General features: G+C 39.7%; 2 protein-coding genes, 1 long non-coding RNA gene and 1 pseudogene across 5 annotated transcripts in view; 1 reads left to right on the forward strand and 3 right to left on the reverse strand.

Moving 5' to 3' along the window:
- EGF (epidermal growth factor) overlaps nt 1–10032 on the reverse strand; it is an 89343-nt gene extending 79311 nt beyond the window's left edge. For all 3 annotated transcript variants that reach the window (XM_044224259.1, XM_044224260.1, XM_044224258.1), the window contains exon 1: nt 9359–10032. In XM_044224259.1, the coding sequence (XP_044080194.1) occupies nt 9359–9485 (127 nt within the window). In that variant the 5' untranslated portion in view covers nt 9486–10032. The remainder of the gene's footprint in view (nt 1–9358) is intronic.
- A 3532-nt stretch (nt 10033–13564) lies between these two features.
- LOC122889265 lies at nt 13565–23551 on the forward strand. The gene is made up of 3 exons (XR_006380861.1): nt 13565–13629; nt 14363–14532; nt 23356–23551. It is a non-coding gene; the product is annotated as an uncharacterized LOC122889265 (long non-coding RNA).
- Nucleotides 14468–24414, reverse strand: part of RRH (retinal pigment epithelium-derived rhodopsin homolog) — a 62206-nt gene continuing 52259 nt past the window's right edge. Inside the window, exon 8 of the mRNA XM_044224262.1 lies at nt 14468–14532. Coding sequence (XP_044080197.1) covers nt 14529–14532 — 4 coding nt within the window. The 3' untranslated portion in view covers nt 14468–14528. The remainder of the gene's footprint in view (nt 14533–24414) is intronic.
- Nucleotides 19719–19912, reverse strand: LOC122889263 (annotated as a pseudogene).

Here is a 24414-nt window from a genome sequence, read left to right on the forward strand (position 1 = left end):
AGCAGGAAGCAGGAGAAATATGTATTTCACTAATAGTAAGAGGCTTTTCTATTTTTGCTGTAATGTCAGAAATCTTGAGAACCTTCTAAATTTTTGTCATTAAGCTTAGTAAATAGAGTCCTATATATCCAAACTTTGAGCACATCTGTAAAAACCAGAAAAAGTAATTTTGCATTCCTGGATACTCATTTTAAAATATCTTGTCTGTCCTGAAGGCTTCATGTTACCGTTAGCTAACATTTCAAGGCAAAATTTACACTTGTGTGGTTCATCGCTAATATTAATAAACATAAATCCAGTTTTCAGACTATCTTCTTATTAATTTTTTTCCTTATTTTTTTTGTCAAGTCTAAAGAGACTTACATTGTTTTTGTCTCTTATGCAACCAAGAAAGAGCTTATTCTAGGAAAAAGAAAACTGTCCTTCTGTCCTTCCCTCATTATTCTCTTGAGCTTGAATTAGTAGCATTGTCTGCAATCTTTAGTTCCTTTGCAGGAAGGTTTTTAAGCCACTTGTCGGATTTTGTCAAAGTTAGTTTTGGTAAATCCAACTAATATGGTCCATAAGTCATCAGGTAAACACTCCACATCCAGCTCTTTGAGCTGGGAACCCCTCTGACCCCTCAGCAGACCCTGGGCATTTGGATCAGTGATATTAACACTGTCAGTCTAAACACATAATTGATGTTGAATAGACATTTGTTGAATTGATTTGAATTAACTTATTGGTATAATTTATATAAAAGGAAACCTTAGTCCTACTTTCAAGGTGCTTTAAATATAAACAACTAGACATATTAAGAGACTTAACCTAAACCAACCTAATATTATTAATACTTTTAGGTAAGGAAAACTAATCATTACACTGGTGGGCTTTCAACCATCAGTCATGGGAGGTGGCACATACATGGTAAATTTTATGAGTCCAGGGTCCTGAGTTCAAAGTATTACAGAATCCTAGTGAATTACTTCGCCCCTCTGGATCTCAGCTTTTCAGCAGTAACAGGAGGCCGCTGGATACATGATCTTCTAGGTCTTTCTAATCTAACATTAACAATTCAATTCCTAACCTGCTGGTCTTACAGAATTCAATAGCTTCCTTGTCTGGAACATTTTGTGAAGAAGCCAAAGCTTGTGGTAAATTCATAAATAGATGCTATTCACCTTAACTCCTATTTTCTGTGAAATGCCTTCTTCTTTCTGCTTCTCTCAACTTCAAACATCAAGTTAATAATGTGTCACTATAAGCTCTACAAAAGGAAATAAAACCTTAACCTGAAAAAAACAATGCCCACCTTTGCCATGACGTATGCTCGGCCCTCTGGAGGAAGTCTAGAAAATTCATCAACTGATCACATCTGGAAAAAAATTATTGGAGGTACAAAATGTGGTGTGGATCTCATCTATAACTAACACAATTATCTTCTTTAACTGCCTTTAAAAGAATGTTTCCCAAACTGCAAAGTGAAACAAATAAATATTTGCCTATGGATACTACATTCTGAGCATCCCTAAACAAATAGATAGAAACAAAAGAAAATTAAGAAGTGTTGGTCTCTAGATGTTTTCTGAGTCCAATTTCATTGTTCTTATTAATTCCACCCTGGCCAGTACTTAGTCCTAGGCCCCAGCTGCATGCATAGCTATAGAAATAGAGGGGAAAAAAATGCTTCATATAATTTCTTCAGAATGTTGAAGGCAAATATGACAAATAGAATAATTACTTAGGAAAAAATAATGAATTGGGGATTTTGTGCCATACTTTATCATCAAGGATAATGACAAATCACAGAGAAGAGTGGGTAAGATGATGGTGAGGCCTTGCTCATCCCAAGACACTAACTTCAGATTTCTTTAAGCATCATTACAAATTTGAAGAAATGGCATTAGAAAAATTTCACAAAGTGAAGATGTTCCTAATGTCGCAGCTTATGGTCTTTGGTAGAAAGTAACAGCTAGTATCTAGTGGAAACTCACTAAATCAGGCAAGATTGTAAGCACCTTACATGAATTAATTAACTGAGTCTTCATAAAATCCTATGAGGTAAGCAGGGGCAGCTCATATCAGCTATATAACGGAACCTTATCCATTTAAAAAGCTGAGACCTAACACAACCTGCCAGGCACAGCACATTGACAGAGGGTAGGAGAGGCTTTCATGCAAAATAAGACAACAAGCAAAGTGACACCAGAATCACCTGTCTGCAACTGCCTCTCATTTTTGGTGACAAGTTCAATTCACTTGGGTAATGCACCAACCACAACTCACTCTGCTTAAAATGTGTCCTTTGTTTCTAAAATGACATTTCATACTCTCTGTCAGAAGTGATAAAATCTGGTCATTTCATGTGCATCGACCTGGTTTATGTTAAAGAGGGATATTCACGCACAGTGTGCTTCTTTTTGGCTTTCTTTTCCGGAAGACAATATATCAATAATGAAAGCCAGTATGGGCACTTGGGTGGCTCAGTCAGTTAAGCATGTGCCTTCAGCTCCAGTCATGATCCCAAGGTCCTGGGATTGAGCCCCACATCAGGCTCCCTGCTCAGTGGGGAGCCTGCTTCTCCCTCTCCCTCTGCCCCTCCCCCACTTGTGCATGTGCTTTCTCTCTCTCTCATTCTCTCTCTTTCTCAAATAAATAAACAAAATCTGAAAGAAAGAAAAAGGAAGGGAGAAAGAGGGTGCCTGGGTGGCTCAGTTGGTTAAGCATCTGCCTTTGGCTCAGATCATGATCCCAGGGTCCTGGGATAGAGCCCCATGTTAGGTTCTCTGCTCTGCCGGGAGCCTGCTTCTCCCCCTCCCTCTGCCTACAGCTCCCCCTGCTTGTGCTCTCTCTGTCAAATAAATAGATAAAACCTTTAAAAAATAAAAAAAGTTAAACAAATTTAAAAAAGAAAGACAGTCACCTATATCATCTTTTCTTGGGCATTATTGGGTGCTTTTTAACTTTTTTTTTTTAGATTTTTTTAAAATTTATTTATTTGACAGACAGAGATCACAAGTAGGCAGAGAGGCAGGCAGTCTAGAGAGAGAGGGAAGCAGGCTCCCCGCTGAGCAGAGAGCCCCATGCGGGGCTGATCCCAGGACCCTGCGACCATGACCTGAGCCGAAGGCAGAGGCTTTAACCCACTGAGCCACCCAGGTTCCCTATTGGGTGCTTTTAAATGTATTGAAATTTTAGATGAAAATTTTTCTTCATATACCTTTTTTTTCTTCTTAGATGAAATTGCTGCCATGATTCATTAGGATAACCAGGACATATCAAAGTTTCAGTTTTTTTCCAAATTTGCTTTCCAAAATAAAATAAACTTTTGGATCCACTTAGAGCTTTTAAAATTCTCAATAATGTTGCTTGAATCTAAAAGATGTACATTTCCATATACTGGACACATTAATGTTAAAGACAATAGCCTTTGCTGTCTCCCTGCAGACCAAGGAGAGGTTAAATTCCTTTCTGCTGCAAATTTTACAGTAAACAGAACAACTATATACTTCAGAGGGAGGGAGAAAAACACCAGAATATTCCTGGTAGCTCTTGCCTCTGTGCCTGTTTTAACCCTCATAAGGGAAGGGCCTGTAATACATAGGCTTGGTGTCAGCAGCTTCATAGTATCAACTTTGATCCTCTATCATTGATCTGTTTATACAAGGATGGAATCTACAGGAGAAGAAAGATCCTTCCTCAAGCTTTTGAAATTTTAACCAGAAAAGTATTGAAATAAATAAAATATAATATTTCTCAACTGCCACACCATGTGCGGAAGAACTAGGCAGCTGCCATGATGTTGTTGGGACTCTCTGTATCCTAGCAACCATCTATCCACAGAAAGAACCACCTCGTGAATGAAATCCACTTACATATACAAAGCTGATCGAAGGCACACTGATAGGCTGTTCCAAAGGAAGGAAAGAAGGTAGTGCTTTTCTCTAAGCCCGCTATTCTCTCCTGTCACTGGGAGGGGGCTTGCAAATAAATCAACGATTACCATGAATCATTGTCACAGGGGTCTGCTGGCTCTCAAATGCCTTCACACTCACACAAATTCCAGGGGACTAAGTATCCTGGGAAACCCTTGGGAAACCCAGACACCGAGAGACATTAGCATGGTTAAGCCAGGCCTGGGAGAATCAGAAAACCAAGGTCATAAAGTGAAAACAGACACACACACCAACTCAAACTTCAGGCTTTGGAGGAAGGTCAAGAGGTGATGAGAGCACGAGTTTCTGCCTCGTATGTGGCTGAAACAACTGAAGTATTCATACATTAACTAAATTCCTGCATCAAAGTGAGAGAGGAAAACTAAAGGGCTCCATAAAAATCTGCTTTTTGCTCCTCTTCCTGCTTCTATTCTTGCTCGGATCTGTACCCCGATTTTACACATACCTCATAGTAAAATAATGTATGTCTTCCTTGTAAGGGGCAAGGAGTTAATGATTTCTTTAGAGTCTTCCAGCACAACAGATAACATCCAAGGAAGGACTGGGCAAGGACTGGGTGAGGCCATCTTGTCCATATTCCAGACAACTGGGGTTAGACATCTAGGCGCCGAGACCCGCTAGCTCCAAGTAACTTAGGGAGGACACCCAGGCCTTTGTCCTTGATCTGACCAGTTCCTGGATGCCTGGGAGGTAACGTGTACCAGACCACAATCCTCAGTAAAAACCCCAGACCCCAAGCAAATATGAGATTCTTCTTTTCCTTTTTGAGTCTCACAGCCTCTGCCAGTACCTGTACTTTCTCTATATCTTCAATAACTCTGCTCTCACTCCCTCAAAGCTTGTGTTTGATTTTTGCCTTGCATATACCCAAGAACCCTCTTGGCTGGTCCTGGGGGACCCCTGCTGGGTTCTTGGATCCAGCCTGCCTACACCAAAAGAAAGCAATCAAAAAATACATGGAACAAATAAAAATAAAAACACAATGGTCCAAAATCTTTGGGATCCAGGAGCACCTGGATGGCTTAGTCAGCTAAATGTCTGACTCGATTCAGGTTCAGGTCATGATCTCAGGGCTGTGAGACCAAGCCCCACATCCCGCTCTGCACTCAGAAGGGAGTCTGCTTGAGATTCTCTCCCTCTCACTCTCCCTCTGCCCCTCCCCCTGCTCATGTGCTCTCATGTATACATGCTCTCTCCCTCTCTCTCTCTTTCAAAATAAGTAAATAAATCTTTAAAAAAATCTTTGGAATGTAGTAAAAGCTGCCACAAGAGAGAAGATTATGGCAATACAGACCTACCTCAAGAAGCAGGAAAAATTTCAAACAAACAACCTAACCTTATACCTAAAGGAGTTAAAAAAAAAAAAAGAGCAAACAAAACCCAAAATCAGAAAGAAGGAGATAATGAAGATTAGAACAAAAATAAATAAAACAGACTTTAAAAAAAATAATAGATCAACGAAACCAGGAGCTAGCTCTTTGAAAAGAGCAATAAAATTGATAAGCCTCTAGCCAGACTCATTAAAAAGAGAGAGAGAGAGGGAGAGGGGACGCAAATAAAATTAGAAATGAAAGAGGAGAAATAATAACACCACCACAGAATTAGAGGAGTTATGAGAGAATATTAGGAAAAATTATATGTTAAAAAATTGGTCAACCTGGAAGAAATCAATAAATTACTAGAAACATATAACCCTCAAAAGTGAATCAGGAAAAAATGGAAAATTTGAATGGATGGATTACCAGCAATAAAATTGAAGCAGTAATTAAAAAACTCCCAACAAACAAAAGTCCAGAACCAGATAGCTTCATGGCTGAATTCTACCAAACATTTAAAGAGTTAATATCTATGCTTCTTAAACTAGTCCAAAACATAGAAGATTCTGAATTTATGTGAGCCAAATTACTAGTCCATTTACTTTTAATGGAAAATAATTAACTGTTCAATTCTGAACAAAAGCAAAGAATTCCCACCTTCCAACTTCTAAACTAAAATGTCGAATATTTGGACAACCACAACTTGTTCAAAATGTAAATTCATTTAAAGAATTATTTTATTATTTCTTTATAAGCCCACAACAACTTTAAACATCTTAGAGAAACTGGTTCTAAATACAAGAAAAAAATATGCAAGAAATTTAAATAATCATTTTCAAGTGGCTTGTTTTTGATACTGTTATTAAAATAAAATTATTACTGGTAAGAAATCTAGCAAGCAGATTTAATTGGTGCTTAGTGCAATTTTTATCAGTTGATGTCACACAGAAAGACAAATGGACACTTACTAAAGTCAGTTTGATGTGTTCTTGTATTTTTAATAAACATTTCTTCTGATTACAAAAATACAAGTTATAAATGTTGAAATTATTTTGACTACTTTTTTAATGTGGTAAAACCATCATCAAGTTTTTCAATGTGTCATTTTTTTCTGTGTGTAAAAAAAAAAGAAAATTTAATTATTGTAGAAGAAACCAAGCCACATTTAGAAAATATTATTACTATTGCCACCAATAAAAATAATGTTAACAATGATAAAAATACTGATAGAAGCTAAGACTTACTGAGAGCTAATTATATGCCAGGCTCTGTTTTATGCACTTTTTTTTTTTAAGCCCTTCTTATGTATTAATTTAGTGGTCCTGGACCGAAGCTGTTCATTATGCCTGTTGAAACTGCCAAAGGAGAATAAAAAAGAAAATGGGGCCTGGATTGCACCCCCAGAAGAGACTCTGACCCAGATGATCCAGGGTGGTAACCCAGACACTGGCGATTGTAATGTATGGTAGACACTGAAAACAAATACATTAACATAATCCTGACAACAACAATTTTGAGGGTGTTTTGCACTAAGGAAAAAATCTCTGTTTTGCACTAAGGAAAATGAGACTCCATTCACAAGCAGCAGAACTGGTATCTGAACCCCAGTCTGTCTCCAAAACTTAAGCTTTTTTACCACTAAGCTTGATGGCCCCTCAAAGCACCAAACCACTGAGTACTTGAGGGGGTGGTTTCATTCACATGGTATGTGTAGAAGATCATTTCTATAATTTCTTTGCAGTTAGATTTAAAAAAAAAAAAACTTTGTATAACCTTGGTTGAAAAAATAAACAAGATTCTGATCTTGGAATTACTCCGCTTTGCACAGGACTGGGAAGCTGACCAAGCCTCAGCCAGTGCTGAAATCAAGGATCTCACTGTTTACGGAGAAGAGTGATCTTCCCAGTTGGCTAACTTAGTACCCCCGATCCCTCCTGCAGCCAGCTGTCTCACGGTTGGCCTGCACTTCTTCCTCACCCTTTCTTTACTAGGAAAGTTCAGACAAATAATACAGGTACACATGGCAAACAGGAAAAGTTCCTTTTTTTCAACTGATTTTTCTCCTCCAGGGCAAACAGGCTTGAAAGTTCAGAAGCCACTTGCCAGCAGTTTTCCTTATTGCTCTTCTCACCTAACTCTAGCTCAAATATGGCTAATAAAATACTCATTCAATTAAAAAAAAAAAAAAAGAGGCAGGAAGGATGGTGGAGGGTAGAATGAAAAAACCCAATTCCGTGTTATCAAGTGGCTTACCCGGCTAGCAGTCACATGAATGACAACCTTGCACAAAGTAACCTGAACTTTGTCAAACCGCAAAGCGTTCTTCCTGCTGGCCAGAGGTGGTCTGGCTCAATGCCAAAGGCAAGTAAAAAGGCCAGTAGAATTTAATTGGCAGAAAAATAGATAGCACTCTATCTATTTAGAGGGGAGGAATACTATCCTCTGAAATGCAGGGGGCACAGAGTGTGACCCGGGCAGTTATCAGCTGACATGAGATGTGGAGTGTAAAGCAGGGGGGTTTAAACCAGTGACTTGCAAGGAACGAGGGAGCAGAGGCAGAATCACCAAGTGGCATCCAGACATTCTACACTCTCTGGGGTCTGTGCCATGTCACAAGACTGTTCAAATAAGGCACCTCCTGGTATGACTTGATCAAAGGGTTTTAGTCAAGCCGTGGAAGGGCCAAGAGACATTATTGAGCACCACCTGCAACCTCCATGCTCATGCTAGGTGCATTTTATGTGTGATCTCACGCCATCCCCATGACAATCCCGAATCGGGGGTATACTTAGTTCCCAGCAACAATCTAGTCTTGCTTAAGTATTCAATAGGTAGAATGGATTTGAAAGGAGGTGTGTTTGCTTCTAAAGCCTTCCACTCTGACACAGTCCTGCTTGACTCACTGTCTCTAGCCTGGCCTTTAGGTTTACTTGGTGCAACCAGCCTTAGTGATGGCAGCTCTGAGCCACCTGCAGGGGCAGCGAGGAGCCCAAGGCAGAGGCTCCTTTGCAAGCAGGAATCAGTCAGTTTGTTCCCTGAACCTCTAAAGGTATGTGCAGCAGTTCATTTCTCTAAAATTTTGCTCTCTCAGATTCTGCTTCTTGACTGGCTCCTACCATCTCCCCTCACATTCCATGCAGAAGGCAGAGCCTGTCTCGGGGAACTGGCCAACTAGTCTCAGAAAATTCTCCTGCCCCAGAGAGTTTCCAATCCACTTGACATAACTGTCCAAAAGTTTTTACTTCTGCTCCAACAGCTGAGGAACAGGTTCGTGGGGTCCCTTTTGGGGGAAGGTGGAGAGAAGGGAAGAAGGGGAAGCAGGAGTGGAGAGAGAGAGATGTTTTTCAGACAAAGTTCTCAAGCATGATGATTCTTTGCGTCTGGTAAAAGTTCCATTTCTCCTTGATGGAAAACCCATTTAATATAGGAGGGGTGTGTGGCATACTGTCATTTCTTAGCAGTGCTCAAAGTTTCAATGCACCTGTTAGTCAAAAACTGAAGTTGCCCTCAGAGCTCAGAAACAGCAGGAGAGGCGAGAGGGGAGAGGAGGTTGAACTTGAAACTTGGCTTTCAAAATGACAGAATCACATTTGTTCCCTATTCCCATCCCATTTTTTCACGAGTGTTTTAGCAACTTCTGAGTTCTTATACAAAGTTATCAGAAAGAAGGATTTTTTTTTAACTTTATGGCTTATATAGAAACAGTTTCCCAAAAAAAATCCATCTGTTTCCCCAGCTTCCAATATAAAGCTGACTAGCTAAGTGAATAGATACTCCTCATGTCAGAATAAAGTTTACATGAAAAGAAATGTTCAGTTACTTACAAATTACTTACTTACTTACAAATTACTTAGTTACTTACAAATGAGACATATTCACTCAAACACACAAGAACAGTTTGAGAGCTGTGAATTTTTATAGTTGGTAGCAGATTACCTCTCACAACCAGAAGGAAATGTACTTGCATTAGAAAACAAAAATTACCCAAATATACCCACCCAAAGACAAATCAGAAAAAAACACCCAAGTATACAAAACAGAATGGACAGGTATATGAAGGCAGTTTCTGGGAGGATATGAATTCCTTTTAATGAGATGACTTACCCACACAAGTAGAATTTCCCTTTCCTGAGGGAGAGGCTTCAGGGCAGTTCCAGTGTTCCAGGACTGAGAGACTAGCAGAACTACATTTAAAAACTACTGGTAACAGAATGACTAGGACGAGCAGCATAATCTTGATAGTCTTGAACCTTCAACAGAAAATCACTTGACTTTGCTTGAGCATAGCCCCAGCAGAGTGGGTACGTCTGACCCCAAGCGTGTCCCCCTGGGTTGGCCTGCAGCCCTGGGGCATCTTTCGCTCTGCTCCTTTGCTGTATAGTCTTCCAGCTCTTCCTTCTTCAACTCAAGACGGTGGCCTGCAGCCTGTCGGGGACCCCTGGGGCAAGATTTCTTTATCAAAGTTCTTGGGAAGTCAGTAAGAAATACCTGACACCCGTATGACAAATTTCACAGTTTCACGGGCGGCTGACTTCTAGAGGCCTGCTGGTGACTTCCCTGTGACAGGCAGAGCAGTATAGGCCGCGGTGAGAGAGAAAGGAAAAAAAGGAAAGTGATGGAAAGTTCCGACCGACCCTTGCTGAGGCTGAAAAAGAAGTACAGAGATAGGATTCCTCCCCAAACATAGTTTCTCTTTTTGCAAAGTAGAATGACTCCCTTTCCTTTTTAAAGCCCTTTTGGCTCCACCTCCTGTCTCCTTCAGTGACACTTGAGTGAGCCTCTGTTTGCAAATGTGCGTGTGGGCAATTGCTTGCTGCAGGAAAGCAGGGACGGCTGCCAGGGAGGAGATAACTGGCGACTCACCATAAATATTCCGGGCAGAACCAGGGAGAGAGCAATTAGGGGGCTGTGGAGTTACTCCTGGTGTCTAGGAGGTACCTGTGGGAGAGTGGCTGTTTTAATACCTGGAAGGATGGCAACAAAGCTAAACGGGGCCACACAAATCAGTGGTGAACCACAGTGCGGATAATTAAGACTTGGAGTAATTGATCATTCACATGAGCCATATTAGAACAAAATGTCAACACCAGCACACATTCCTGGAGCTTTATCTTTTTTTCTTTCTCCTGTATATTTTATAGCGGAATTTGAGAGATTATTCTTTCCAAATCAAAGGGAAATCCCTGAAGCCAAATGAAGAGATACAGTATGCACAGACACCTTTTCTTTCAGCATGAGCATAACAAAACATCAGAAGGGGCCAGGAGTGCAGGGAAAGGAGTGGGTTGTTATTACAGAGCCACATTGGAAAAAATAAGCTAATAGTGCAGAATCTGGGAAGCACTGGAAATCCAGCACAGCTGACTGCTGTCCCTTCCCAGACAACTTAGGCTATCTTTTCACATATCGGGGGTAGAAAAGAAAAGCTTGAAGTACCCATTATTGCCCCCTCGGTTGTTTTGTCAGGAATGCACCCAGAAATAGGCAGCTCAGGCAAACCGTTTATACCACATTTGATGAACAATGGAATTTTCTTCCTGTTTACTTCACCCTGGAAAACAAGTTTTCGTTTAAGTTGCCCAGAGGTAGTGTTCCAAGTGCTAGTCAAAATGTAGATAAAGCGATAGTCACAACAGTCCAAGTAGTGAGCACCCATTCTGGGAGAGAAAGGGAAGAACCCCAAGGCTTTCACTCATATTTATGTCCTCATCATTCCTCTGATACTGGGTCACTTTCTGAAACGGCTAAAGTCAGGATTTCTCTGATTTTAGTCGGCCACAGCCAGACAGCTCTGATTTCTCACAAGAGAAGCAGACCCTGGCAGGCAGCAGAAGTCACATGGGGGAATATATGGAATATTCCATTGCTTTCTGGACTCGGACTCGAAACTCAGAATGAATGTCCACCAATAACCTGCACTAAGTTACTAACCTTGTTAAGCTTCCCCTTCAGCAGAATGCATTGCCAGTGTTACAGAGGACGAGAACTAGAAGCACAGTCAAGCACTGGGCTGAATTAGTGGAGAGAGGAGGAATGAATGATATAAGCACAGATATGAAGTAATCCACAACTATATTCTATTTGGATGTGGAATCTCTTCTTATTTTTTGGTCTTAAAAAGGCTCACTTTCCTAATTACATGTGACCTGGACTAACAGGGTCATTAATGTTGAGCATAAGCCCCTTAGGAGATGATGGAATCAACATGATGGAATCAGTCTCTAGTCTTGACTAGAGACTGATGTAAGAGATCAAGCTCAACTCATCCACAGAAAACCAGGGTTGCCCAGATAGCAAAACCTTAAACGAGAGCTACCCATGCAGAAAGGACTTGCAGAGATATTTTATTACTCCATATTCTTACTCCTAGGTAAACCTGAACCTCTTCTGGGCAAATGAACATTGCCCGTATTTTAAAGGTGCCCAGAAATCAGTTTGATGGGTCAAATACCTATTCTAGTTTCAGGGATTGAGTCAAATTAATTAATTCCTCAGTTAATTAAACATTTATGTGTGATAGAGCCCTGTACACAAAATAGAAGTCATGGCCCCCTAAGTTCAAGAGCTTGCTTAGGTGGATTAACAAAGAAGGCAGTTTGTGAGTATGAGCTAATGAAAGGCCAGTCACCAACGATTCTGGAGGTGTCAGGAAAGAAGGGGCAACTGTCGCAAACTGCGGACCGGAGCATGCAGTGAAGCTTCGGGAGATAAACAGGAAGTCTCAGATCAGCGTGGAGAGGAGGAAAGCCAGGCTGACCATAGGACGTGGAACGGGAATGGACAAAGAAAAATAAATGCTTATTTATGAGGTCCCGAGATCCTGAGGGGACAGAGATGGATGGGAGGAAACCCTGCTGGCAGGTTAGTAAGAGAACAGGGTATTGATGGCAAGGAGACAGCTCCGAATGTTTTTAAGCATAAGTGGACATCAGTGGGAGAAGGGAGACTATTGGGAGACACGGTTATACGTGCTGATCACCATTCTTACTCTGCAGATAAAATTTTCCTATTGAAGCACAAAGCACCTAATTCTCCTGGGTTACAGATTTGCTGTATGCCCAGCTGCTGTTTGTCATCACCATCACCATACCATCAACAGACTGTTCCCAAGGAGCCAGGCATAGGCGAAGTACATGCTTTATTCATTTCACCTCCAATCTTCCCCACCACCTCGCCATTCACAAATCAGGACACCAGAGATCAGAAAGTCTGAGAAATTTTCCCAGTATCACACCCATTTATGGAGGGCACGGACTCTAAAGTCATTATTGTCTCCTTGTTAACAGTGGTTTTGATAAGAAAATATTTATAGCAGCTTTATTCATAATCGCCTGAGACTGGAAGAGACCAAGATGTCCTTCAAGAAAAAAACGGATAAATAAACTGTGGTATATCCATACAACAGAATATCACTCAGGAATAAACTGAACTCTCAAGCCATTAAAGACCTGAAGGAATCATAAATGCATATTGCTAAGTGAAAGAAGCCGATTTGAAAAGCTCCATACTGCATGAATTCAACTTTATAACATCCTGGAAAAAGTAAAACTATGGAGACAGTAAAAAAGATCATTGGTGGTCGGGGTTAGGATGAGGAGAAGTCAATAGGGGGAGCACAAAAGATTTTTAAGGCACTAAAACTATTCTGTAGGATACAACAGTGGTGGATACATGCCATTATACACTTATATATTTATCAAAACACATACAATGTACAACAACAAGAGTGAACTCTAAGCTACGGACTTTAGTTAATAACAATATGCATCAATAGTGGCTCATCAATTGTAAGAAATGTAGAGCACCAATGCAAGGTATTAATAATAGGGGAAAGAGGGGGGACTATGGGAATTCTCTGAACTTCCTGCAGTTTTTCTGTAAGCCTAAAACTGCTTTAATGAAAACGGTCTATTTTTTTAAGAAAAGGAAGGGAGTCACTATCCACCATCATAAACAATGCTATGCTCAATGCACAGATTAAGTAATGCCACGCTTCTACCAAATGAAATCAGATTTTAAAAAGCTCTTGGTAAACAAGAGTAAAAGAGGAATCCTGCCCATGCTCCATTTTTCAGCTAATTCCTACCTCAGTCACCTGAAAGGTGATCAAGTCTTCCTCTGACCAAGAGGAAGAAAACAGACTCCAGAAACTGGACAGACAAAAAAGAGCACAAAAATCCGTAATCTATAATTCTATGAAGTAGCAGCAAAATTTAAAATTAAAAGAAAAGCTCATTTTAGACTGCACTGCATTTATTTACAGAATCTCAGCCTGTTTGTTTGCAACCTGAGGAGTTTCTTGGGTGAAATCTGAAACTGGCCCTGCTCTGGAAGGGCGGGGAGAGACCGGAGAAAGGGGCAGCCACTCCAGATTGGTAAGTGGCAGGTTTTCTGCTGTTGTTGTTTTTGTAAGTGGCAGTTTTTTGGGTTTTGTTTTACTTCTAAAATATAAAATTTTATTTAGAAACTGATTAAAATGGGAAAAAAAAACAAACAAAATAAAAACCCTGTCAAGAAAGACCCAGTGGATGGGTGCTGATTCATTATGGCTCAGGTCCTGATCTCAGGACTGTGAACTTGACCCCTGCGGGGTCGGTGTGGAGCCTACTTAAAGACTCTCTCTCCCACTCCCTCTGCACCTCCCCCCACTCTCTCCCTCTAAGAAAACAAACGAACAAACAAATCAAAGACCAGGTGGAAAGTAGGTTTCCAATAACATGGAATTTGGGGGCAACAAAAGTCTAAAAGGCCACAAAAGGGAAACAGCACCACTGCTTTCCTTGAATAATGGCTAATTACTTGCCTTTTTTTTTTTTTTTTTTGTCATTGTTAATCACTGAATCTGGGTTTACCTCTGAATTCCACACAGAGCATGTACTACACAATTTTAACATAAAGCACCTGCTTTTTACACGCATTTTAGGATAAGCTAGGGAGGTGGCAGTTTTAATAAGCAAGGGGACTTACTTAGGAGGCTCGTCATAAGAGGTTGCAAGACAAGCGGGTCCCTGCACTCACTGGCCAGAATCTTTGAAGTTTATTTGGAAGCCTTAACAGGGTTCAATCACACACATCCCTCAGCGCCTCGCACTGCATTGTTCTCTCAAGGTTGCATCCTTGAAATGGCTCCGGCTACAGGAACAATGAGCGGAACGTACCTTCCAAGCCCAGGATTGGAGGTGGGGAGCCTCCCACTGCCTGGTCCATCTAGCGGGTCATCCGGCCTCAAGTCCTCCGGGTTACCTCCTCCGAGTATGACTTCTTCACCGTTCTCTCAGGTATTTTTAACTTACAAAAACGTTAAGGGTTAGGGAAAGGACTCTGGCTTTTTTTTTTTTTTTTAATCATCTGTAATTCACTGTTTCCCCCCGACTTTCAGTTCCACTGAATCTATAGGAAGCGTAGTTCCTGAAGTGTGGACTAGGCGTCCCTGCGTGGCTCCGTCAGCTAAGTGTCAGCCTGCGGCTCAGGTCCTGATCCCAGAGTCGTGGGGTCAGCCCCACGCTGGGCTCCGGGCTGAGGGAAGAGTCTGCTTCTCCCTCTCCCTCAGCCCCTCGCTACTTACTCCCCGCTCCTGTTCTCGCTCTCCTCTCTCTCAAATAAGTCTTCGTTTTAAAAAATTTTTTTATTTTATTTATTTAAGATTTTATTTGTTTATTTGACAGACAGAGATCACAAGTAGACAGAGAAGCAGGCTTCTGCTGAGCAGAGATCCTCATCTGGGGCTTGATCCCAGGACCCTGAGATCATGACCTTGAGCCCAAGGTAGAGGCTTAACCCACTGAGCTACCCAGGCACCTCAGCCCCCTCCCTCTTTTTTTTTTTTTTTTTAAGATTTTATTTATTTATTTGACAGAGAGAGAGATCACAAGTAGGCAGAGAGGCAGGCAGAGAGAGAGGAGGAAGCAGGCTCCCTGCTGAGCAGAGAGCCCGATGCGGGGCTCGATCCCAGGACCCTGAGATCATGACCTGAGCCGAAGGCAGTGGCTTAACCCACTGAGCCACCCAGGCGTCCAATTTTATTTATTATTTTTAAGTATAGACTGTTAGAAGGCTGACAGGAGCGCCTAGAGATGCTATAAACTTCATGTGATTAAAACTCCTTGCTTGGGGTGCCTGGATGTCTCAGTCGGTTGAGCCTCTCGCTTTTGGTTTTGGCTCACGTCATGATCTCAGGGATCTCAGGGGTGTGGGATGGAGCCCCGCACTGGGCTCCGAGCTTAGCACAGAGTCAGCTGGAGGTTCTCTCTCCCTCTCCCCTTTCCTGACCCCCGCTCATGCTCTCTCTCTCTCAAACAAAAATTTAAAAAAACTACTTGCTGTAAACTGATGAAAATGTAAACCATAGTTTGCAGTTCTTTCTTTGTCCTTATAATAGTTATAAGATACAGATATTTATAAGAACTGAAATATTTATTCGAATATTTATAAGAACTGAAATAGTTCTTTCCTTTCGTCTCCCTCCAAGGACAGAAACTACTTGGGGGAAAATATAGTTTACCACCTGAAATTAGAAGGATGTACAAAGCAGATGGTGGAGAGACTTGAGTAAATGATATATTTAAAAAATTTTAAATAACCAGAGAAACAAAATTAAGTTGCTTTCATTTGGTTTTCCTAGCTTGACTCACAGTGGAGATGCATTCATTTTGTATTTTTATTAAAATAAAATTTATGTATAGGGAACAGATCTTATGTATAAAATCTGAAGAGCTTTGGTAAACGTATAGACACATTAAACCAACACAGTGACCAAGATGAAAAATGTTTCCGAAACCACCCAACTGCCCCCTGTGCTCCCTCCAGTCAGTCCCACCCACATCCACAGGCACATCTGGTTCTGACATCCTCACAGGTTAGTTTTGTCTGTTCATGAACTTGATATGAATGCAGACATAGAGTCGTTTTGCTTTTGGATCTGACTTCTTTTGTTCAGTGGGTTTTGGACATTCATCCATCTTGCATGTATTAGTACTTCTTTCCTTTTTATTGTAGGGTGAATTCTTTAGTATGTAGATACCACAATTTGTTGATCCATTCTCCTGTCCATGGACTTTTGGATTGTTTTTGGGTGTGATCAAAATAAAAACAGTGAATGTTTTTATTTCTGTTCTGTTAATACCTAATGGCTGGTTCATAGGTTAAGTGTATGTTTAACTTAATAAGAAGCTGCCAAACACTTTTCTGAAGGGGCCGCTGGATTTTTTTTTTTAAGATTTTATTTATTTATTTGACAGAGAGAGATCACAAGTAGGCAGAGAGAGAGAGGAGGAAGCAGGCTCCCTGCTGAGCAGAGAGCCCGATGCGGGACTCGATCCCAGGACCCTGAGATCATGACCTGAGCCGAAGGCAGCGGCTTAACCCATTGAGCCACCCAGCGCCCCAAGGGGTCCGCTGGATTTTATACTCTCACCAGTAGTGCGTGTCAGTTCTGGTTGTCTCATGTCCTCACCTATATCCAGTACTGTCCATCTTTTAAATTTTAAATACTGTAATAAGCATAACTTAATATTACATTACAATTTTAATTCGACTTTCCCTGATGAATAATGGTGTTGACCTTTTTTTCCTTATGTTAATTAATCATGCGTCTTTTATGCGCTGTGTATTCATATCTTGCCGACTTCATTGGTTTTTTTCATTTTTTTTATTGATTTATAGTTCTTTGTGTATTATCTGGATATAAGTTTATATCTGTGTATTACAATATTTTCCCCTAGTCTGTGGCTTATTCATTCATTTTCTTAATGGTTTCATTGATGAGCAAAAGATTTTAATTCTGATTAAGTCCAAGTTACTCATTTTTTCTTTATGCTTACATTTTTTGTATGTGTTCTCTCTAATAATTTATCACCTATTCCAGGCTCAATATATTCTCCTGATTTTTTTCCTAGACACTTTCAGAGTTTTAGCATTTATGTTGGGATTTGTGATTCATCTTTGTTAATTTTTGTATATTACGTGAGGTTGGAATAGAAATTTATTTTTCTTCACATACATATTCAGTGAATATATAGTTCGATTTAAGAAGAACCGAGATCTTAATGATATTAAGTCATCCAATCTATGTACATTATATATTTCTCCATTTAAGTCTTCTTAAATTTCTCTCATCAATGTTTTTCACATTTCAGTGTAGAACTTTATATATCTTTTGTTAAATCTATTTGTATTTTATGTTTCTAAATGTTCCTGTAAATAATTTTTCAATTTTATTTTCCACTTGTTTGTGGCTCTTTTATAGAAATAAAATTGTTTCATACATCAACTTTGTATCCCACAACCTTGCTAAATAATTCATTATATAAAGAGTTTTTTCAGTGAGTCCAAAGCCTAATGTTTTACTCACGATACATAAGTCAGATTACAAGTAAAATTAGAAGTCATGGTTTCTTTCTCAAATATCAGCTACCTTTGCTTGTAGTCAGCCAGTAGCCACCATCAGGAAGAAGACTGGAAAAGAAAACCTCTATCTGGCCCTATGAAAAGTAGACATTAATTCTATTTTATGGAAGGTGAATTTGTGGTTAGAGAAGTTCAGGATCCTGCCCAGAGTCTCAGAGCAATTGAGTAATGGAGATGCTATGACGTGATTGAGACACATATACCCCAAGTCTGTCTGACTCTAGAGCTTATGCATAAATGTCTAGTCTCTAGGACTTCTTTATTTTGCTAATGCTGCTAAAATGGGCACCCATCACTCCCATCCTCTGTGCCAGGTCCCGAGACCAGGGCACCAACGGGAAAATACGAGTTACCATACCCATCCTTCTGTTTCCTTTTGCCAACTTTTTGGTGTCTCCCTGCATTGAGAATTCCACCTGATAAGGTCCCTCTGGCTGCTGGTTGTGTTGTTTGAGAAACGAAGTCTTCTTTTTCAGTGATCCATAAAGATGTGCCTGGAGATTTAAAAACAAAAAAGAGAGAGAGAGAGAGAACCATTACATTATTAAAGATATCCTGATTATCAAGGAAGTTTAATTCAGTACTCCAGACAGGGAAGTCATATGAGAATATAAGAAAACAACCTGAAGAATGAATGCAGGCGTTTGTGGAATAACAACTAAATAATGTTATTCTAAACCCTACACAAAGACTTTATGTATATTAGAAAAAGAAAAGAGGAAGGGATTTAGCCACTTTCGCTGAGACCAAGACATCCTGGGGCAGTTGTTAAAACACCAAATCTCGGATCCTGTGGTTATTCACCTGAATTAAATCTATGCCATGGAAAGATTCATTCTCTTATAGGTCACCTGTGGCCCCAGTTTCCCTGGATCCATTCATGTATTCATTTTAGCCTTTTCATTAAATGTATCTCCTAAACCAAGAATAACAAAATAATACAACTGTGTCATTGTGCAGATAGAACTGCTTGTGCCTGGTATTTTTACACTATGCATCAGATTCTGACTGCCTGGTTTCTTAAAAGGAAAATTACCTTGTTTCCAGGGAGTTTGGGCACTAGGTGTAATCGTCATTTCTTACAAGTGACGATTACAAAATGAAATTGAGCTCACTATGCATATATACAAGTAAAGGCTCGGTCCTCCTACTATGTGTACTGAGGCAGAAAGAAGCACTGAGATTATCTTCTCTGGGCATCAGGCCACAGCTTTTCTAAAATGTAACTTCCAGAAGGGATCCACTTTAGAATTAAGACCAAAATGAACAGAACTGAGGTTTGTGATTGCCTGGCCCATTCACAATATGGCAGAATTCATAATTCTATGAATCAGGAAATGATATGTTTTGTTCCTCACTAGTTGATAAGTGGTTAGTTTAATATAGCACATATGTTGATCTTGTATCAAAATAAGTCTGACCTTTAAAAGCCAACTTGCATTTGGTACAACCCTTTTAGCAAGCAATTTGGCAACACATTTCAGAGCCATAAAAATACTCATAGGCGTTGACCATATAATCTGACTCTTGGCAATTTCTCACTAAAGGAATAATCTCTCTACTAAAAAAAGAAGTTATAATCATACAAAAAGGTATTGTGATGTTATTCATGGTAGCAAAAATTAGAAAGAGTTTTCATTTACAATAATAGAAATAGTTAAGAAATTATTATGAGACTATGACATACTCATTAAAAAGAAGGTGTTTTCCACAATATTAGTAGAAAAATATACAAACTCTTACCGGTCCTATAATTATAGTATTTATTATTTTTGTAAAACAGATAAGAGACACAGAAAAATTGATAATAATTTATTTGAATAGGCAGTGAGTTATGGGTTTCCCCTCATTTTTAAATTAAGATTTGGTTCTTAAAGTTGTAATTTTATTTTTTGCCCATAACCAAAACTTTATTGAAACACTAACCGCAAGATAGGAGATCACTGTTGTATACCTTACAAAATTAAACATAATTACATTATCTTGGTAGAGTAATCGAATTACTGAACTGATAAGGCTTTCTGCAGTATAACACAAATTCAAGAGGTGGTGTAGATCATTAGTGCTGCTTTCTTCTTCTAAATGAGCATCCTTCTGTGAGTCTGCCCTTTCCTCCTGTTGGCTGGCACAACACTGTTGAACTACCATCTGAGCCTGGCGGAAAGCCGTGGGAATCTTGTAGCAACCTGAACATCTTACATCCATCAAATAGGACTCTGGGCTTTGAACTAGCCATTTCTTTTTGTTTTTTTGTTTTTTTGTTTTTTCTTTTCCTTTCCTAAGGTTGGTGTAGTAAATCTGTAGCCAAAGGGATGTTGACCCTTCTGCAATCCCAGCCGGTCCCAATCTCTAAGGCCTACAGTTGTACTGAAGGAGGCTTAGTAAGATTTCCACTGACCTTCAGATGAAGAGCATTACATTCAGTTCTCTTGTAACCTAAAAACCCTGCCCTCAGGTGTGCTGCCTCTAATAGTGCTGTCCTTCGGACAGCCCTGCTTATTGAAAGGAAAATTACATTTAGAATGTAACTCCCTTAGAATGTTCCCTTGCCGTCTGACACAGCCACACTTTACTCAGAATTCCATCTGGAATTCAAGACCTCATAGGTAAGGATTCTGTATCAGCCTCAGTAGTTCATGTCAAGAACATTCAGGAGTCCAAAACACATTCTATTTAGAAACTGGGCCATAAGATAAAACGATTCTCCAAAGGATGCTTGGTTTAATATTTCAAATCTCTATCTTGCCCATTGTTAGCAAATTAATTTTTATCCAACATATTACATGTTTCCAGCACAGGAGGAGAAGCCTTGACAGGATAGTATTTCCCTGAAAATCAATAAGTAGATGTTTACTTGACATAATTCTTGAAATTAGGCCTGTGTGGGTGGAAGCATGCACTAAGTACTGTTTTATTAGTTTCTTTTCAGTCCACTTTTTATGTATACATACAGATTTACTGAAGTATTTCCTTTTAAATTCCTTTAGAGAATATTTGGAGTTGGCCCACCGATGTGTCTCTTCAAGACGAGACTTATCCATCACTTCCTATCAAGCTTGTGTTCTTAATAGTGTTAAACATTTCTCTCTGCTCAAATAAGTGTTAAGCTAGTAATGTAATACAACTATAGGGCTTTAAGACAAATTTCCAGGTGGAATGTTTTCTGTGTAGCAAATATTAGATACATAATAATCTTTATCTACATCTGAGTCTTCAACAAGAACATTTGGTCTCATGATTCACCATTCTTTGAGAAAAAAATTCAGTGCCTAAAGTTGGAAATATAGCCCCCAGGAAGGTAGTCAGATCTGGATTATATTGGCCCAGGGATTAAAAGACAAAGGTAGAAATTGTGTCTGTAAATTGAAGACTTTTACATTTATGGGGAAAACCATAATTTTTTTTTACCATTTTTTAATGTATCAGTGATAATTCGTGCATTAAACTACAAGGTCTTCTGGATTTGAAAAATATTTATTATAGGCTAGGCATTTATCTGAAAGGATTGGTGTAGTTTGAATCAGTCTTGCAGCACCACAGGAATCACGTTCTACTTCTGAAACCAAAAAAACTCCTTCACTCTGAGGAAAACATCAACTACATTAATTAGCTCATGTTCACATAACTAAGAAAGCTGATGCTGGGTATAATTCCTAGATATTATAAATTTCCCATTTCCTTCATGACTCTCTAAAATTTTTATTCTTTGGTGACTGGCTTATTTTTTTTAATTTTTATTTAAATTCCACTTAGTGAACATATAGTGTATGTTGTATATTAGTTTCAGATGTATAATTTAGTGACTCGACACTTCCATACAATACCCAGTGCTCATCCCAAGTGCCCTCCTTAATCCCCACCACCTATTTCACCCACCACCACCCACCTCCCCTCTGGTAACCATCAGTTTGTTCTCTGTAGTTAAGCGTCTGTTTCTTGATTTACCTCTCTCTCTTTTTGTTTTTTGTTTTTTTTAGTCCTATGCTCATTTCTTTTGTTTCTTAAATTCCACATGAGGGAGGGGTACCTAGGTGGCTCATTAAGTTAAGTGTCTGACTCTTGGTTTCAGCTAAGGTCATGATCTCAGGGTCCTGAGATTAAGCCCCACTTTGGGCTCTGTGACCAGTGTGGAATCTGCTCCCCTGTGAACTCACTCTCTTTCTCTCTCTTACTCTCTCGAAAAAAAATCTAAAAAAAAAAAAAAAGCCACATGAGTGAAATCATGTGGTATTTGTCTTTCTCTGACTTATTTGACTTTGCATTATACACTCTAGCTCCATCCACATCGTTGCAAATGGCAAGATTTCATTCATTTTTATGGCTGAGTAATGTTCCATTGTATATATAATATATATACACACATATGTATATATACACCTATCTACCACATACAGTACTTTATGGCTGAGTAATATTCCATTATATATATATTCATATATTCATATGAATATATATATACACACATGTGTGTATATACCACATCTTTATCTATCAGTTGATAGACAATTTAGCTACTGTAGGTAATGCTGCTATAAACACTGGGGTGCATGTATCCCTTTGAATTAGTATTTTTGTATTTTGGGGGGTAAATACCTTGTAGTGCAATTGGCTGGATCATAAGGTAAATCTGTTTTTAACTTTTTGAGGACTACATGGTCTTCCACAGTGGCTGCACCAGTTTTCATTCCCACCACAGTGCAAGAAGTTTCCCCTTTCTCCAAATCCTCACCAACACCTGCTATTTCTTGTGTTGTTGGTTTTAACCATTCTGACAGGTTTGAGATGGTATCTCATTGTAGTTTTGATGTGTATTTCTCTGATGATGAATGAAACTGAGCAACTTTTCATATGGATGACTGGCTTGTTTTTATTTAAAATTAATTATCTTAGAGGGAACTACTTCAAAGTACTCCTACCATATTGCTAAGTCCCATGACCAAGCACACATCTTATCAATAAAGAGACAGTGCCTGGCACAGAGAGGACATTCAGTGTTTCTTTGTCAAGTGAAGAAATGAATGACTAGCGAGTGGAAAGTGAAAAAGAAGCAGAGGAAAATATCTCCGGTATGCATGTGTGCATTTGTGTGTGTATTCATGCACACATGTAAATATGGAGACTCAAAAATCTACCCACAGGCAAATAGTTTCCCAAAACCCAATTAACAGAAAAATCCTCTGTGAAGGTGATAGTTACATAAAGGTCTTTCTGCCACAGAAGTCATTCCCCCAAAATGACATCAACTCTAGGTAAAATCCCAAATCATCATTTGGAAAAATCTGAGGAATCCTAAAGGGTAATGTAGATGCATCACTTCTACCCAAGGAGGAAATGAGGCCACTGGGAGGGTGAACCCAAGCACCCATGTGAGAAGCCCTGTGACCCCACACAACCTCCCAGCTGCCTAGGGAACAAAGCCAGTATGTGGCTTTCAACCTCAAATGCCATGATGAGAGAATCTCGTGTGTGGCATTTGAGCCCCATAGTGAGAGACACACCCTGTTTTCTATCACAGCTGTCCATGCTGTTCTTGGATGGGGACAAGAAGGAGGCCAACTGAGAGCAAAGTCGGAGGGCAAAGGAGTGAATTTGGTGCTTGGATTCCCTTAATATTTAAACAAATTGATCTTTGCTAGATTTAATCTATTTTAAGCCAGAACTTTTGTTTGATGGCTCTGTTCTTTTATTTTTTCCAGCATGATACACTGCTTGGAGCAGTTCATACTTACTGACTCTGTACTTCACATTCACTGGAAGTTGCTGATAAAATCAAGAAACAAATCAAGAGAGAACACTAAGCTCACCAAAACCCAATAGTATGCCTTTTACTTAATCTGCTGTAAACATGCTATTTGTTTTAAAATGAATAGAGGAAATTTTTCAGTATCTTAACTGTCTATTTCACATGCTTTTTTTATGTTTCTAAACACCCAGTTAATCACATTCCTGAGAAAGGTGACATTTCTGGAGCACGGAAAGAATGGTATTCACAGATATTTCCCCAATCACATTTACTACCTCCTGCCAAGAATGTCCAGTTGATTGCTCAAGGGAATGTATCTCACCTAAAATCCCTTGGATTGTATGCATTTGTTTTATACTGGTCATGTTCGGTCAAATTCTATTAGGCATTTAGTCCAACAACTCTTTTTTTCTTCTTTAAGATTTATTTATTTAGTTTAGAGACATAAAGCACACAGGGTGGATGGGCAGAGGGGGGGAGAGTCTCAACAAACTCCTCGCCAAGGGTGGGGCCCAATGGGGGGCTTGATCTCACCACCCTGAGATCACAACCTGAGCCAAAACCAAGAGTCAGATGCTCAACTGACTGCATTACCCAGGTGCCCCCTAGTCCAGCAACTCTTAACTGAATTCTTTTCCCCTCCTAGTCTGAGTAATTCAGCTGCACTAACACAAGGAAACCTGGGGACCAAGAATGGCTGTGACTTTGGACAAAATACTCCTCCTTCTGGGTTCTTATTTCCTTCTCTGAATTCAGAGGGCTGTACCAGATGGCTTCTAAGGTATTTTTTGACTCAAAGATAGTAAGAGCTGTGATTGGCAGTGAATTGCCAATTACAGCTCACTGTTCATTTCCTGAAAGGAATAAACCACAGCATTTTATAAGGAATCATGGAAAGCCAATTCCCAACATCCTTTTTAACCAGAATAGGGAAAATGAGGCCCATAGACAAAAGGTATCTCACTTAATGGCAGAACAAACTGAGACCCAAATCTCTTGATCTTTTGTCACA

This window comes from Neovison vison, chromosome 11 (genome assembly GCF_020171115.1).
Source record: "Neovison vison isolate M4711 chromosome 11, ASM_NN_V1, whole genome shotgun sequence".
NCBI classification, from domain to species: Eukaryota; Metazoa; Chordata; class Mammalia; order Carnivora; family Mustelidae; genus Neogale; species Neogale vison.